A 16921-nucleotide genomic window follows, 5' to 3' on the forward strand; every position below is an offset into this window, starting at 1 on the left:
CGAGATCTGACCCGCACGCTCCCCGTCCGGAGGAGGAGAGCCATCTGACAAGCACGTGGTCTTGTTCTCATGCAAGCACGAATCTTCACGTTCGACGAACCAGTCGAGTGATGTAATGCGGCACGAATCTCAAAGTCATAGAGCCTCGTAGTGGTAATACCGAAACAACAGCATGATACCATCTCTCGCAAGGGAGCTGTACGAAAAGACGGAAAAGGACAAGCATTTCGAACTGCCTATCTCTATCCAAACGTAAAGCACAAAGGAGCGTTCATGTCTTCACACACTAACCGAAACAAGAATTACATATCAGAAACCGGGGCAAAGCATCGAAAGCAAAGCTGGTCCAAAGTAGAACAATACAATCACATAATCATGCTCATGAAATAGAAATGTTCAGTTCTTTCTGAGGCGACCAAGACTGAGAAGAACAGAGATCAGTACTCCCATTTCTTCAACTCCATACCATCGGGTGGAGTACTCTCCATTTTCTTGGAACCAACCTCGTTCCAGTTTGTGGACAGCACCGTGCCATTTGATTCAACCTATATTTGAAATAAGAACCGAGTTATCTTCCCATACATACATACATATATGTGATATCAAAATGGCAACATAGAGAGACAAGTTTCGGAAGGTCTAGATGGAGTCTAATAAAAAAGCAAGGCTGCAACTAGAACAGGTCGAGTTGAGGCTGATATCTAAGGATAGTCCGAAAGCAAGAATAGGTGGTTCTTACAAAGGATTTGGCCATTGCTCGTCTTACGTCGTCATCATAATCTTGGTAAATGTCCTGGAAGAATTTGTTCAGTGAAGCATCGCTGTCTAGTTTCTCCTCTTTTTCCTGGAGATATAATGGCAACATGCAGATCTCAATGGCTACCACAAAATTGAGATACATAGGTTCACACATAACAATAAAAATGCTATTTTCAGACCAATAATATAGACTGGGGTAAATACACGACAAGTAGCAGTCTTTCATGCGTTATGTTACTTACATACCTCCTTCTTTACTTGTGCTTCCAGTTTGTCCCAATCAATTTTGGATTTTGAGGATGGATATGACGGTCTCTGCTCTTTAGAAGCTGCGGATTCGGTTTTCAGACTAATAGTCAGTAGGTGAATATCCAAAAAAGCAATAAAATTGTAAATCTAGTGCTGCTGCTACAAACATTCAAGATTTTAAAGAATAAACATAGTAACATACTCAATTTTTTAACAAAATTCCCGTATTGAATATTTAATGAGCATATCTTCAAAACGCATCAATATAAAGAAGGTACGAGGTCATTGAGTACCCAATAACTCATAGAAGAAACAAAATAGAAAGAAGGTATATCTGTTGACAAGATTTAATATAATGGAGAAGAATGTGCACATAGAGAGGCTAAACATATGGAATAAAATAGTGAAAAATCTCGGATAGGTGTCTTTGTGAATATATGATCTTTAAGATGTTAAAGGAGCATATGTGATATTTCTCCAAGGGAATGCTTTCTATGACATGCTCTAAGAGAACTCTGGTCAAGAATCAACCTAGGAAAGAAAGGCACTGCCCGAGAGACAAAAGATCAAATAAACAACAAAGACTCTTTGTCCATGAAGAAATCAGTTTTTGTCAGAATAAACTACTTTTGATCAAATGAAGACAAGGGAAGATCTGAGATGGGCAGAAACGATCTAACTTAGAAGTGCCAATGCCCATTATAAGCAGCACTATATAAGAAGATATTATAGTTTCACAGTAACCACACTGCTATACTTGCCAAGAATACCAATTATTCCGCTATTTTGGTAGAACGAAATGGAGTATTATATTCAGCAAGAACAATTAATGACCCACCTGGCAACGCATTAATCTTTTGGGGAACTGTTTTCTTGTCACTGAACTCTAATGAAGTCCAAGTAATTGCTTCAGCTTTTAAAAGACGGATTTCAACTTTAGAGGGCAACACTTCAAACCTGCACTTCTCTGGTATAATCTGTTTGATACCCAAGCACATTTTAAGCACTAAACCAGACATGAAAAGCTAAAACCAAAAAAATGCATCAGAGTGATTTAGCAAACTAGTTAGCCTATCTAAAAGAGTTAAAAAAAAAAAAAAACTTGATGTACATAAAATGGCCTTGAGTTAACTGTACAAACACAAAGAGAACCAAAGGAAAGAGTTGATTACAGAATTAGAAAATGCAGGATCAAAAGGATAATAATTCCTTAAAGATATTTGTTTTTGGATTGTCCTGTGTGTGCCCTTGCACCACTAACATTTGGATAACTCACCTCACCTAGTCGGTGAACTAACTAGTCTCCTTTGCAAGTCAAGTCTACCTTAAAACAAATTTCCTCATTTTCTTTTCGTTTGAAACTGCCCTTGATTATTGGAAAGACATGGAATCTCCTATAAAATTGGTACATACATGCGTCATTAAAATATAATATAGTGTAACTTAAAGATGCAACATTTACCAAGGACAATAGTCAGTATATAATGATTTGTTTGTTGTTCCTGTTGGGGATGGAGGAGCAAGGAAAAACCAGAATACTACGATGCAAGTAAAAGAATCCTTTCGATTCAAAAAAACTGATGTAGTATTTAAAAATAAGAGGATTGACAAGAATACTTACAAGATACCAAATGCACACACTCTCTATTACCTTGCTTCATGAACTATGGTCCTATTTATAGGACCTAGTTATAACCACCCTATAACTACTAGATCATGATTGTGGTAGTTATTGAAATCATCCTATAACTATTAAATCATGATAACTATCTAGATAGATAACTATGAATCAAATCTCAACACTCCCCCTTATTCATAGTTGCATACACCGATTTGCAACATAAAATAAACATGCTTTTGAATTGGAAGCGATTTGGTGAGGATATCCGTAATTTGTTCATTTGTTCCACAATACTTCATTGTTATGGCTCCACTTGCTATAAGATCTCGGATGAAATGATAGTATATCTCTATATGCTTCGTTCTTCCATGAAACGTTGGATTCTTCGTCAGTGCAATTGTGGCTTTATTGTCACAAAATATTTCCGTTGCTTCTTTTTATTCTTGATGAAGATCTTCAAGAAGTCTTCTAAGCCATATTGCTTGACAAACTGATATCCTCACCAAATCGCTTCCAGTTCAAAAGCATGTTTACTTTATGTCGCAAATCGATGTATGCAACTATGAATCAAGGGGGAGTGTTGAGATTTGATTCATAGTTATCTATCTAGATAGTTTTATAGGATGATTTCAATAACTACCACAATCATGATCTAGTAATTATAGGATGATTATAACTAGGTCCTATAAATAGGACCATAGTTCATGAAGCAAGGTAATAAAGAGTATGTGCATTTGTTATCTTGTAAGTGTTCTTGTCAATCCTCCTATTTTTAAATACTACATCAGTTTTCTTGAATCGAAAGGATTCTTTTACTTGCATCGTAGTATTCTGTCTTTTCCTTTAAGCAAACTTCTTGTCATTTCAATGACAATCCAATTCTTACGCTCAACTACACCATTTTGCTCTGGTGTATATGGTGCTGTCAATTCTCTGTGAATACCATTTTCTTCACAAAAAGAATTAAACTCATTAGATAAAAATTCACCATATCTATCTGTCCAAAGTGTCTTTATATATCTACCGCTTTGCCTTTCTACAAGTGCCTTGAATTTTCGAAAATTAAAATATTTCAGATTTCAATTTAAAAAAATATACCCAACTCATGCGACTATAATCATCCGTAAACAATAAAAAATATTGATTTCCACCAAATGATTTTGTATACATAGGTTCACATAAGTCAGCATGAATTAATTCAAGACAATTGGATGCTCTCCATGCTTTTCCAATAGGAAATGATATTTTACTTTGTTTGCCATAAATACATCATTCACATACATCAAGTGTATTAATCTTAGGTAATCCGAAAACCATTCCTTTTTTACTTAAACCCTTAATGTTAAGGTGTTCATATCTTAAATGTCATAAACTAGACTCATTCTTTTGAGTTGCGACAAGCGCATGCCTTTCAATATTTAACACATCAAGTGGAAACATCTTGTTTTGCGTCATGCAAACATTTACTATAATCAAATCAGATTTTTTATCTTTAATAGTGCATGAACTATCATCAAATATTACTGAATATCTATCATCTATCAATTGTCCAATACTCAACAAGTTATGTGATAAAGTAGGAACAAAGAAAACATTATCAAAGTATTTTACCTTCTCTTGATTTGTCTTCACCTCAATTGTTCCTTTCTCTTCCACTTGGATTTGCTTGCTATCTCCAAGTCTAACTTTCAACTTGTGAGTTTCATTAATATATCTAAATATTGACTTTATGCCTGACATATGATTAGAATATTCACTATCTAAAAACCAAATATCATTTGAGATATCATGAACTTGTGAATGAGTCATAAACAACTTACTATTTTCTTCATTTTCCTTCACATAACTTGCTTTCTTTTCTCTTTTCCAACAATCTGTCTTCATATGACCAATTTTTTTACAATAGTGACATTGAATTCCACTCTTGTAATTTTTTTTATCATAATTTGATTGCCTTTGTTTTGCCCATCAAAGTGTCCTCTTCCTCTTCTATTTCCTCTACCACGAAATCCTCCTCTGTCACGTCCTCTTCCTGCTGATTTTTTATCTTCTTTTGAAGTAGAAGACTCCCCCTTAACCTGAAATATTTTTTCTTCACTTTTTTCAAGTGACCTATTCAACCTTACTTCATGTGCTTGCAAGGAACTCATTAGTTCATCAAATGAATAAGTAGATAAATCTTTTGACTCCTCAATTGCGACAACAATATGATCAAATTTCGGAGTTAAACTTCTCAAAACTTTTGCAACAATTATATGATCAGGAAGATGTTCACTATAAGATTTCATTTGACTAACAATTTCAATCACTCGAGAAAGAAAATCTTGTACCGATTCATTGTTTTTCATGAACAAAATTTCAAACTCACGACGAAGGGTTTGAAGTTTTACCGTAATCACCCTTGATGAGCCTTGAAATTCATTTTGAAGTATCAACCAAGCTTACTTTGAGGTTGTCACTACTGTAATTCTTGAGAAGATCGTCTCATGTACAGCTTGTTGAATAAAGAACAATGTCTTTGAGTCCTTCTTTCTATTCTCCCTCAGCCTGATTTCGTCATCTGAATCTGCATATCTATTCTCTATTAAGTCTCAAAGATCTTGAGACTTGAATAGAGTCTTCATCTTGATACTCCAAAATTCATAGCTTTTGCTCGAGAAGATGGGGGATAAGGAGTTGAGACATGAAATTGCCATTGAAAGCCATAATGCCCAGTTCAGATTGAAACTAGGCACTGATACCACAAATGTTGGGGATGGAGGAGCAAGGAAAAAACAGAATACTACGATCCAAGTAAAAGAATCCTTTCGATTCAAGAAAACTGATGTAGTATTTAAAAATAAGAGAATTGACAAGAACACTTACAAGATACCAAATGTACACACTCTCTATTACCTTGCTTCATGAACTATGGTCCTATTTATAGGACCTAGTTATAACCACCCTATAACTACTAGATAATAATTGTGGTAGTTATTGAAATCATCCTATAACTACTAGATCATGGTTGAGGTGGTTGTTGAAATCATCCTGTAACCACTAAATCACGATAACTATCTAGATAGATAACTATGAATCAAATCTCAACAGTTCCTGCCTTTGGTGAAGCTATCTATAGGTTATCATGCTTGATCATTTACTGCATGTGGCCCATAGAAACAAACTAACAAGACAGCTACTTTTCTCAAGTAGTAATTGATCCACTAAGGGACCAAGGTGCATATGCAACAACGATCGCATAAACTGACAACATATTTCACCTAAATGACGGTCAATAGCAAAAAAAAGATTCTTATGAGTTCAAAAGACACTGCAATATTATTCTCAATATATGTATGAAGCATGAAATTCCTAGAGGGCTTGTGCACCATCTACTTTGTGACACCCAAATCCAAGGTCTATCAAATTACTAGCTAGCATCAGACAATATAACGCTGAACTGGAAAGCATATGATAACCCTTTCTTAAAGGACATCGAAGCAGTAAATGCTTCAGTGAGGTAAAAACTTAAGGAAACATATGAAATGATGCAGAAAAAGGTGTAAGCTTCACACACCAAACAGCACTCTTTGATGAATGGGTCATAATGGAAACAAAAGCAGAAAACTCGTGGAGGATCAGTTGACAGTCTCATGTACCATTCAACAATTATTATCAGAACAGCAGTAGAAATGTCTAGAAAACCATATACCTGTCCAAATAAACGAGGTTGAAGATTATACTGTTCCTTCCCAGCTATATCTATGATAACACTCAACTGCATGATAGCAATCAATAATCATGTCAATGTTGTAAAAATATTAGCGGATAAGCTGATATAAGTAAAACATCAAAAGAAAAAAAGGAAACATCTCATGGAAGAGCATACTATTTGTTCCCCAAAATCAACAGACACATTTTTAGCAGGAATGCCCTTGGCAAAAATGGTCAAGACCACCTCTGTTGGAGTATTATAGTAGTCATGCCTGCATTACAGAAGAAAAAGAAAAGAAGATAGAAAAAATAAAAAATATTAAGTCAAATCACACAGGATTATACAGAAACAAATGGAAACTCAAACCATGCTTTTACTCGTGTAGAAGTACTGAAGATATCAAAAACCAAGAAATTATGAATGAACTTTTTTTTTAATTCACTTGTGAGGATCATATAGCTTCCAATCGAAATTGACAATATTGTCACAAAATTTAAGCACCTAAAGAGATTTGTTCCAGAGCTAGCTTCATCTCAGATCCTTAGTATTTCCATTACATATATTAGGTTAGATTTTATGTTTATCAGCTTACCCTATCACATGTTAAGTTTCCAACTCAATTAACAACCTAGCTACTGGAATATTGAAGTCAAGGCTGCCATATAACCTATTCAGTTTTGTCAGTTCCATCAAGAGAAAAGAATTTAATCAAAATCTGCACAAGGCTTTGCAGGAGAAGGGTAACTATCATCTGTAAGAAGCATTCATGTGATCGTTCTGCAAGGTCAGCTCGCTTAGCTTTTGTCAAATCAAGCTAATGGAGACAATTACCACAAGCACAGATAACTTTGAAGTTTGAAAAGCCACCTGTACTTTGGTTTGTTTGTCACTTCCTTGACCAAATCTGGTAAAACAAGGGTGGACTGAGAACCATTGACAACTTCAGTAGTAGTTCTATTTGATGAAGGGGATGATGTAATTGGTAAAACATTGCGCCTTACTTCCTTTCGCAAACCATTTGTCTCCTCTGCATGTATATGAAAATGATATGAAGATATATCAAGAAGTAAATGTTCCACGTTAATAGAGATGTAACTGGCATGGTTTGTCTTACCGATCCATACTGGTATACCGACTAACCGTCGGTATGGTACATACCAGTATACCAACACACGATACGGTGGGGCATACCAACAAACCAGTATATACCTCCTATACATGTCGCTTGTACCGAGCGGTATGTCGCGGTACGACAAACCTACTAACTAGTAAGAAATCATATGCAAGCTTACTACTTTATGAGAGTAAAAAGCAACCCAAAATTGATCTCTAAGCAGGAAAGAGTATGATGGCACAGACATATGAGGCCATTTGACTCAGTTTTGATGAAAGTCATAAAAGATGTGCAAATGTAAGCTACTCTTCGACTTCTTGAAGGAGATGTTTTGAACTGTCATAAAATAATACAAAACATCCAAATATATATTATTTGTTACCATGGCATAACAGCAGGATGAAACAGAATATCATTTTAACAGGTACTCAAGAAAACACATTAATCTATAACAGAGAAATGTACCTGCAATAAAGTAATCACATTCATTGATCAATTTGGTGAATCTTGAGTCACCAGGTGCTAACAGAACACCTGCTTCGAGAGTTGTCTTTGCAGTCTGAAACTCTTCAAGCTTGATACAAGCAATACTGTAGGTGGCAACTTACATTATCAGATCTTTCAGGGAGAAGGAAAAACTCAAAATCAGTTTAATAGAGTTGGAATGTCACAAACATCAACCTATGGAGAGTGAAATTTGTATAAGCAAGCTGCCAAATTAACACAATTATAATAGTATAGTCCATATGATGTGAGCTGCTTTCGTCAACCAAGCAGTGAAGGATAAATTTGTACTTCTCAGCTTAAAGTTACCCACAAAGGCATCATATGTCATGAGATATAATGTCCTTTGAGGATGAGCTCAAAATTGTTCATACATCTCAGTCTACTTTGAATAGTAATCCACCACAGTGGAAACCCATATTTTCACTAACTAGTTGAACCAACCAGATAATCAATTATAATGTCACAGCTAGGTGAGCAAATGACACATTCCAACATAGAAAGAAACTAACCAACTGATAACTAAAACATATATAAGGAAAGTTCATCAGAAGAAACGGCAAGCAATTTTTGTTTCAAAGGCATTCCACCAAAAATACACTCCTGGTATTGACCAACAACAAAAAAGGTTATGGAATAGATAGAACAAAAGTGGCATAACATAAATGTAACTTCAGTTAAGTTATCAATAACCTCTGATGATGAAAGTCTAGGCTATTGAACACTCTAGCTAGCACAATTCTCACCTACTTATATGATAATCACAAAACATATGGTTTATATGCACCTTCATAAAAACAAAAGATATATAAAACTTCAACCATAAAAGCTACAGAGTATAACATCAACAAGCATCTTTAACTGACCCCTTGCGCAAATAAGCTTTAGTCATTGAAGGATCAAGCTCTATAGCCCTATTTGCATCTGCAACAGCTTCTGAAAAACAAAAGGATTGAAGCTGCATTTAATCGCCTTAGATTGAATAAAAAGAAAGCATGATGAAAAAGCAATAACCCTAGACCACATTCCATGTCATGCATATTATGTTGTATAGTCCAAAAGGCAGAAAAGTTAGTAGCGCATCCCTCGTAGTTGTCTAACAGAGTTAACTTCTAAAGAAGACGACCTGCAACAAATGCCATTAAAAGTATAGGACTCTTATCTCACATGTGAATACAAACCAACGTACCATGATCGCTCTGCTGTCATAGAAATTGTAGTCAATCCAGAGCAGTTCAGTTCTTGTGGGTCGAGAGGGCAACGAAATAGGGGATTAGTGGCAAAAGACCTTTGGATTGACTACAGCAAGCCAAATTTCCATGATTTGGCCTTGATAAGATGAGATGGTGGATTCAAGATTTGGCTAATCTAAAACCCGGAAAACCTAACAAGGAATTTGGAGAACGGCATAGGACGAGCGTACCGGTGAAGTTTCCGAGCTTGAGATTGGCCTGGGCGCGATCGGCTAAGATATCGGCGTTGCCGGATTCCAGATCCAAGGCCTGGGTGTAGAGATCGAGGGCGAGGTCGAAGTTGTCGTCGACGAAGGCCTCCTTCGCCCTCTTCCCCAGATCCGTCGCCATTGGAGAGAGTGAGAGCGAGAGAGAGCGCGCGACAGAGAGATTCCAAAGAGGTCAACCAAGTCGAAAGAAATAGGAGAGGAGGCTCGACGTAAAGGGCAGCAGGGCAAAAGCGTTCGGATTCCATGCAACCCTGCTTCTAAATGACATCCTACGGTTATGGGATCTGAGCGATAAGAACAGCCTACTGCAGGTGGAGCCGAGTCTCGTTCTTCGAATAAGAACCATCCGATCGGAATTTTAGGCGCACATCGTTGGAGCGAATCCTCCCTAGGATTCATGAATCGGAGGAGTCCCAGTTACCATACATGGAAACTACGCTCTCTATTGGTCTTTTGTCGAGGTCCCACAGGTAATGACCAATCACAGCTCCTTGCCGTTGTGTTTATGTCTGACAACTCGAACTTGAACGTGGATTTGTTAAGAAATATCATAATTACATTTATGCCCCCGCTGGGGGACTTGTGCTCAAGGTATTGAGGTCATTTTAGGTATTTTACATGTTAAATAATTAAAATTTGTAAATCAATTCATAATAATGATTAATAATGGTTAAGCTGTGTTTTACAGTTGGGGGACATATATGCCACATTAAAGTTTGAAGTTTGCAAGGAAATATAATGTGCATTGGGTTTTAGGATAAAATCTATCACTTCATGTAATTGTTGTTTTATCATTCATGTATGGTTATCATATGCAAGCATGTACTGAGAAAAGTTTCCAAATTGATTTTGGATTGCAAGATATTAGTGGACTGTTGTTTTCCACCAATTAAGATTCATTTGGATTTTTAACTTATTTTAAAGGCTTTTATTTATTTATTTTTGGCTTTGTGAGTATGGATATGTTTGTCATCAGAGGAAGCACATGGAAAGATAAAGCATATGTTTAGTGTAGAGATTATATTCTATTCTTCAGGTAATCAAAAGACACATTCTTAGCTTCAATCTGCCTCAAAAGAAAAGAAAGGAAAAGAAAAACAAAAGAAAAAAGAAAAGAAACAGTACTGCAGTCACTTTGCTTAAAGCAAATAAGAGTGAGCTTGGCATCTAGGTTGCAAGCATGATCTTATCCATGTTACCAATGCTAACTTTGAATGACTCAGATCTCTAATTATGTTTGCATTTTATATGCAAATCTGTCATGAAAGAATCCATTTACTGCAAGCATCAAAGTGATGAAAAAAGTTGAAGGTGAAGAGACTCAGAGACTCATCAAGCATTTGATAACTTCATTGTTGTCCAAATTTTTTGCCCAATTTTTCTGATCAGTTGTTCTTCAGTTGCAAAAAGAAAGGAAATTTGATGCTTCAAATGTTTCAAACATATGTACTTGTGAGTTTAACTTGATCTGAGGAGACAACTTAAATTGACTCATCATGGGTTATGACAGTAGCATGGTTCTTGGAATAAATGTGGTGCCTTTCTTTGGCTGCAAGAAGATGATATTATCAGTACTCATAACCTTGTTGTTATCTGAGATTTCTAGTCTCGAACAGGTCCCCTACTGAGAGAATTTAAGCTGCATAATTCTTGATCTCTACAATGAATTAGTTGGGAGAAGGAAGCATGGAGGAAGAACAATGCACCAGATAGAACTGAAGCTGCATAATTCTTGATTGTTCCTGGGTTACCTGACAGTAGCTATAATTGGGAAAAACAGAGGAAGAACTAATCTGCATGTGCATTTCTCTCAACATACTAATAAGACAAATATGCATCTACAGCTTCATTTATTGATACAGCCAGAATAGTCTTGTTGATGCTGATTGATACGAGCATGCAAGACAAGAGGTTGGACAAGTTGTAGAAGACCTTGTCATGATTGGGATATGAGCTTCCAACCCTTCATGAACACTCAATTTTCTTATCCCCATAAAATTAAAAGCAGTTCATTTGGAATTTGTTCAAGTATCAGCCAACAGTTTCTGGACTGCAGATTGAAAATTATAGGCACAATCCTATATTATGGGAGTGTTATATACAACCATTGATTCAGAGAGAAAAACTTAGCATTATATATATATATGACTATTGTTAATGCATCAACTCTGACTTTGCAAAACTAAAGTTTGAGAGGTTGGAACAGTGTTTTCAAGGGGATGGACCGCAAAGTCAAGTCAAAGCATGGGCAAGGTTCATGTTCTATTATGACACTTTGGATAAGAGGTGGATCTTGTGTGAATCCAATGGATGACTTTTGAGATGGTGAGAGGTTGCTTATCATCATAGACAACCATGAATTCCTGAGAGAAAAAAAAAGGGGTGTCTTTGACAAGCTACTTTTCTCTTATTTGACTTCAGACTGCTATGACTATGTGATCTGAATGCTTCAAGCTTGTTGACTAAATATTGTCTTGTAGACCCAAATGCAAAATCTAAAGGTTCAGTGTCACTTTGACCTTTTCATCAAGAGTTTGACATTAAGTTTCCAAGATCCTCAACGTTTCAATCCTCTACTATCATCTTTATGATCCTAATGGTCAGTAAATTAGTTTTAGAAGCTGCATTTACTGCATGGCTTTGTTACAACCTGTTCTACATATCATATCAGGCAACTGAGAAGTGTGCAGAATATTTTCTGAGCTAACCTTCCCTATGAGAGACAAATCTTTCTACCAATAAAACTATGACACATAGGTTGAAAAGAGGAGGATATGTTTTGTTTCTGATACTCTGAATTAATATTCAATCAAGATGAATGCATGCATACTCTGACTTCTCCTTAAACATCAGAAATAATTCTGTCTTTTGTATCAGAAACAGAAAACATAGAGATGTTACACATATAGGAAATACCAGTAACATGGTTAAGAAGCAGAGACTGAGAATAAAGAGTCCATCTAAAGAATCACCAGATCATAAATGTAGAGTGAGAAGCAGCTGTAGCAGAGTGGCAAATCACAAATGCCCCAAGACCTCAAATCTCACATATTCTTCCTGTTGCAGTCGCATGCCACCACTGTGCTGGCTTTTCTATGTGCAAGCTTTTGTGGAGTTCTGCTTGTTTGCCTCTCCAAGGAGAGCATATGGCAACTGTTGGCCACCCAGCCGATGCTGAAACTGTTGGCCATCCTTTTCCTCCTCCCCACCTCAGTCTGCACAGATCTTATGGTCATGGAATGAGTTGACACAAGATCTTGTTCTTGTTTCTGTTGCTTGGATGGATTCAGAGTGAATCCAAATAAATTACCTTCATAGATTGCTCATCGGAAGAACAATTTCATTGCTTACCTTGCTTTCATCCCATGGTCTGGTCATCAATTAGTTCGATTAATTAGGTTTGTCGGATTAAGAACTGCCTCGAGCACTCCTGTACGGCTGCCTTGAAGCATATTCTTTACTCACCAATCCGCGTTGACCAGTTCGGCTTCTTCCCCAATACGAAACCCAATCTAGAAGTCAAAGAGATTTAATATGATGCATCTGCAGCGCGATGCTGATTACTGAGGGGATGATAAGGCAGAATCGAAAAAGCATCTGTAAAATACACAAGAAAGTGTTCAGAATTAAGGATTTTTCTTCTTTTCTCTAACCTGAAATGAGCAATTAAACTGAGGAAAGTGATTATAGAGAAAGAACTCGTCTTACAGCAGCAGCAGCAGCAGCAGAAACAGGAAACGATTCAGTAGAATTACACTGCCACGCTCAGTCGATTTGACAGAGAGAGAGAGAGAGAGAGAGAGAGAGAGAGAGAGAGGAAAGAGACTAATATTTTTTCTTCATAATTCTCTGTACAGTGTACAGTTAAAGAAAAGAAAAAGGAAAACTAACGGTGGAGATATGTGATCAGCGAAAATGGACGGATACGATGTTGTCTTCCATACTCTGTTTCTTTTCCTCTCTTCTGTCTATTCTCCGCCGGCGAAAGAACGAACAGAAGAAGTGGCATCAGCTGCCACCAGCTGCGGTGGCCGCGTTGTTACTTTTAGACAGCCATGGCGGTTGGAAGAAGTGGTCTCCCAACTCGCCGTCATCGCCGAAGAACGCCGCTGCCTCCGGCGTGGTATCGGACGTGGCGGCGGCTGCGGGGCCAGTAGATTCCTCCGCGCCGCCCCTGAAGAGCAGGTCGTCCTCGCCCATGACCTCCATGTCCTCCACCAGTAGCATTTCCTCGTCTTCGTCCACTTCCTCGTCCTCCCCGTCGTCGGCGTCAGCGTCGTCCCCGTCCTGTGGCGGGCGGCGCAGGAGCTCGTCCTCCATGGAGGCCGTGAGGGGGGTGTTGGGGGAGAGCCCCGCGGCGGTAGACGACGATGGGGGGCTGGAGGACGGGTTTCCGGGCGGAGGGCGACCGCCGCCGCCGTCTTCTTCTGCCGCGGCGGCGGGGGTTGTGGAAGGGAACTTGTGGCGGGTGCTGCCGGCGAGGGAGTTGCGGTGGGTGGGCACGGGGTGGTTGTGCTCGGCGGTGTAGGTGATGATGAACATGCCCGGGTCTGTCCGGCTGCGCTCCACCTGCTTGCGGGCGAGGCAGCCCTTGGAGCTGCTACACCTGTAGTATCCGCTGTTCCCCACACGAGGGAAGAAACAAGCACATAGTTAGCTCCTTTCTTGCTCATCTCGAGCCACAGAGGTAGAAAGGACGTCGATAAGCTTGGCTTACCGAGGATAAGGAGATCCCTTGATGGGTTTCTGGCCGTACTTCCGCCACGCCCACACGTCGGAGGAGAGCCCGGCGGCGGGGACGTGACACACCACCTTCTTCTGCTGGTTCTTCCTGGGATCACCCAACCAAATATCGATCTGAGCCGCATGCGAAGAAGGACGAGATGGATGACGGCCGTGAGGCAGTCGTATCCTCTTACCTTCGTTTGGAGCGGGCGATCTGGGGGGCAGGCCGGTGATGCTGCCTCGACGGCGGCGGTTGATGCGGCCTCGGCAAGGCGACGGCAGAAGCGGCGGAGGCAGGGGAAGCGGACGACGGGCTCGCCCGCGCCAGCTGCTGCGGTTGCTGCCGGACTTTAGGGATGAAGGGCTTGCAGAGCTCCTCCAGCTCCTGCAGACCGTCGCTACTCCGGAACAGATCCGGGAAACCCACAAAAGAGCCATCTTTAACTCCCTCCGCCTCCTCCCCCGCCTCGAGCTGCACCGTCGGCGGAGGAAACGAAGAGAAGGGTTGTCTCGGCGCCGCCGCCGCCCCCGACGGCCTGCAGCTCCTTACCACCGCGCCAAGATCCCAGTCATCGTCTGCCATTCCCCTCAATCCACAAACCTCAGCGCGCGCTCCCACGAAGATCTGACCCGGGGTGGGCTCCGCTTATCTAGCCATGCTCCGCCGCGTGCGAAGCGAGACGGCGGCGCTGACCAAGGGAAGGGAGGAAGCCGGAAGTCCGAGAGAAGACGGAGACAGAGAGAGAGAGAGAGAGGCGAGCGGCGCTGACTTTTCGGGGAAGGGCAGAGGAGTGGAGAGGAAGCGTGGACACGAGCTTTTCACATATAAAGGGTTGAGATTTGGGCAAAAAGTGGCGTGTTTGGTGGGTGGTGATGGACGCTCTATCGGGAGCCTCCTCCGCCCAAATCCGCCCAACCCCCACGGTGGTTTTCGGGAGACCGCCATCACTTTTACGCCCACTTGACCTCTCGACCAAAGTCAAAGGGGTGAGAACAAATAATCTTTATACGTCGGAGACTGTACGCGGGCCTCGCCACCAGAGGACGCGTGCACTGCACGTGGAAACAAAAAGCAAGCGGGGAGGCGAGGGGAGGGACTGTGGGGCCCACCTTTCGTGTCTTTTATGGGTAAAATTGAACGGTCCGAACAAAATCCCATTCGATTTGACTCCACTTCGGAGGTTTCTCTCCACCCGAACCTAAAATAACTGCATGCACATTAGATTTCGTTTGAGGGTCTCGAGACATTGGTTCTCCCACTACAAACACGATAAATCTGTGCCCATAGCATAGATTTAGAGAGATCTACTCGTGATGTCAAGCGTAAAAGGAGCTTTCAATTAATTGGTGGTCAAAGGATCTGTTTTTTTCCTTTAATCTTCTCACGCGTCTACATAGTCAACCACTTTTTAGGTCCCAAAACCCACCTCAAATGATGTTTGGATCCAATGTGAAATCAGAGCACATCAACAGGCTAAGTTTGCATCTACCTATCACTCGAGGAAGCCAATTTAGCCGAAGAACAGTGGCCGAAGAACGCCTCCCCCCTTTGGTTAGGGATGAGAGACTGGCGGACAGACAGACGCACAAAGACAAAGGCGTAAAAGATACATCGGGAATGGTGTAGATGTATTGATTGAGGATTTATAAGGCAGCCTTTCGATGATGTGATGGACCCTTCACCACCGCTCTCTCTCTCCCTCTCTCTCTCTCTCTCTCTCTATATATATATATATATACTCTGGTAAGGGGACCAGTATGTATGTTCCTTTTTCTTTTACCATCATGGTCTTAAAAAGATCATAGTGAGTGAGTAGAGAATATATTGTACTCTCTCACACTCTCTGTCTCTCTCTTCTCTCTAGCAGTAGAGCAGGGACCAGCTGCAACCAGTAGTCATTCATGTAGCATGGTCTTTTGCAGCAAAGGCTGGACATCGCGGAACATATAGATATCCTAATCTACACTGGTCTCCATCAGCTGCTGCTGTGTTAGTAAATGAGAAGCATATTTGCACTCGAACTGATTAAGAAGGTGTTCTAAGCACCTCAACATTGGTGCATCGTTGTACAATGTTGCCATGCTTCCTCATAAATATGCATGCTCTGAAAGCTCTGTGCTGTACCTGACTGCTGTTTATGGGTGTTCACATGCTACCGAAATTGTTATGGGATCTATGCATTTTTTGATGTTCATTAATATATAAGTAGTAATCAGCAGTATATAAACTTTTCGAATCGATATATGTCATGTTCACATATCATTCGAAATGGATGTATCGATTCATACCGCAGCTTAGATGTTAATGTTTAGAGAGAGACTTCACCGAGCCTCGCAAGAAGAAAAAGGTGATGGAATCAAGCGGCGATGCCTTGCGACAAGAAGGATTCAACGTACGATCCCGTGTCACGTGCATGGCACCCAAAAAAAAGTCAACCCGGTGAATTCTCATGTCGGAAGGGAACAGTAAGGAGAATCCAACGTCGGAGTCTTGTTCTTCAAATATTTAATCGTGTAAGTAACGTAAGATGATATGAACTCACTACTGTAGATTTACATGGAAAGGTTTCCGCCGTATGGAGAGAGAGAGAGAGAGGGGGGGGGGGGTTGGGCGCCATGTTCTTCTTCCTTCACATCCATCACACAGTCGCCATCACACAGTCGCTGCAGTGTTCATATGGGGGCATCGAACGAGGGAGGGCTGTAGGCCATTTAAAGGAAGCATAGTGAGCTAGATTCTGTACTGGGTTACGTGTTGGGATGATGCTAAGATCACATATATGTAGATACATG

General features: G+C 40.1%; 2 protein-coding genes across 2 annotated transcripts; both read right to left on the reverse strand.

Annotated features, from left to right (window-relative positions):
• Nucleotides 1–253: 253 nt before the first annotated feature.
• LOC135642658 (protein SGT1 homolog) lies at nucleotides 254–9569 on the reverse strand. The gene is made up of 10 exons (XM_065158968.1): nucleotides 9365–9569; nucleotides 8808–8877; nucleotides 7903–8027; nucleotides 7191–7350; nucleotides 6498–6594; nucleotides 6321–6386; nucleotides 1847–1985; nucleotides 1006–1088; nucleotides 740–844; nucleotides 254–545 (listed from the first exon to the last, which is right to left on the reverse strand). The coding sequence occupies exons 1-10, from the start codon at nucleotides 9522–9524 to the stop codon at nucleotides 438–440; spliced, it is 1113 nt and encodes a 370-aa protein (XP_065015040.1). The 5' UTR covers nucleotides 9525–9569; the 3' UTR covers nucleotides 254–437.
• Nucleotides 9570–13216: 3647 nt separating this feature from the next.
• On the reverse strand, nucleotides 13217–14928 carry LOC135643082 (WRKY transcription factor 22-like). The gene is made up of 3 exons (XM_065159638.1): nucleotides 14323–14928; nucleotides 14121–14234; nucleotides 13217–14021 (listed from the first exon to the last, which is right to left on the reverse strand). Exons 1-3 carry the CDS (start codon nucleotides 14709–14711, stop codon nucleotides 13412–13414), a joined length of 1113 nt encoding a protein of 370 aa, XP_065015710.1. The 5' UTR covers nucleotides 14712–14928; the 3' UTR covers nucleotides 13217–13411.
• Between the last annotated feature and the right edge of the window lie 1993 nt (nucleotides 14929–16921).

This window comes from Musa acuminata, chromosome BXJ3-7, assembly GCF_036884655.1.
Source record: "Musa acuminata AAA Group cultivar baxijiao chromosome BXJ3-7, Cavendish_Baxijiao_AAA, whole genome shotgun sequence".
In the NCBI taxonomy this organism is placed as follows: domain Eukaryota; kingdom Viridiplantae; phylum Streptophyta; class Magnoliopsida; order Zingiberales; family Musaceae; genus Musa; species Musa acuminata.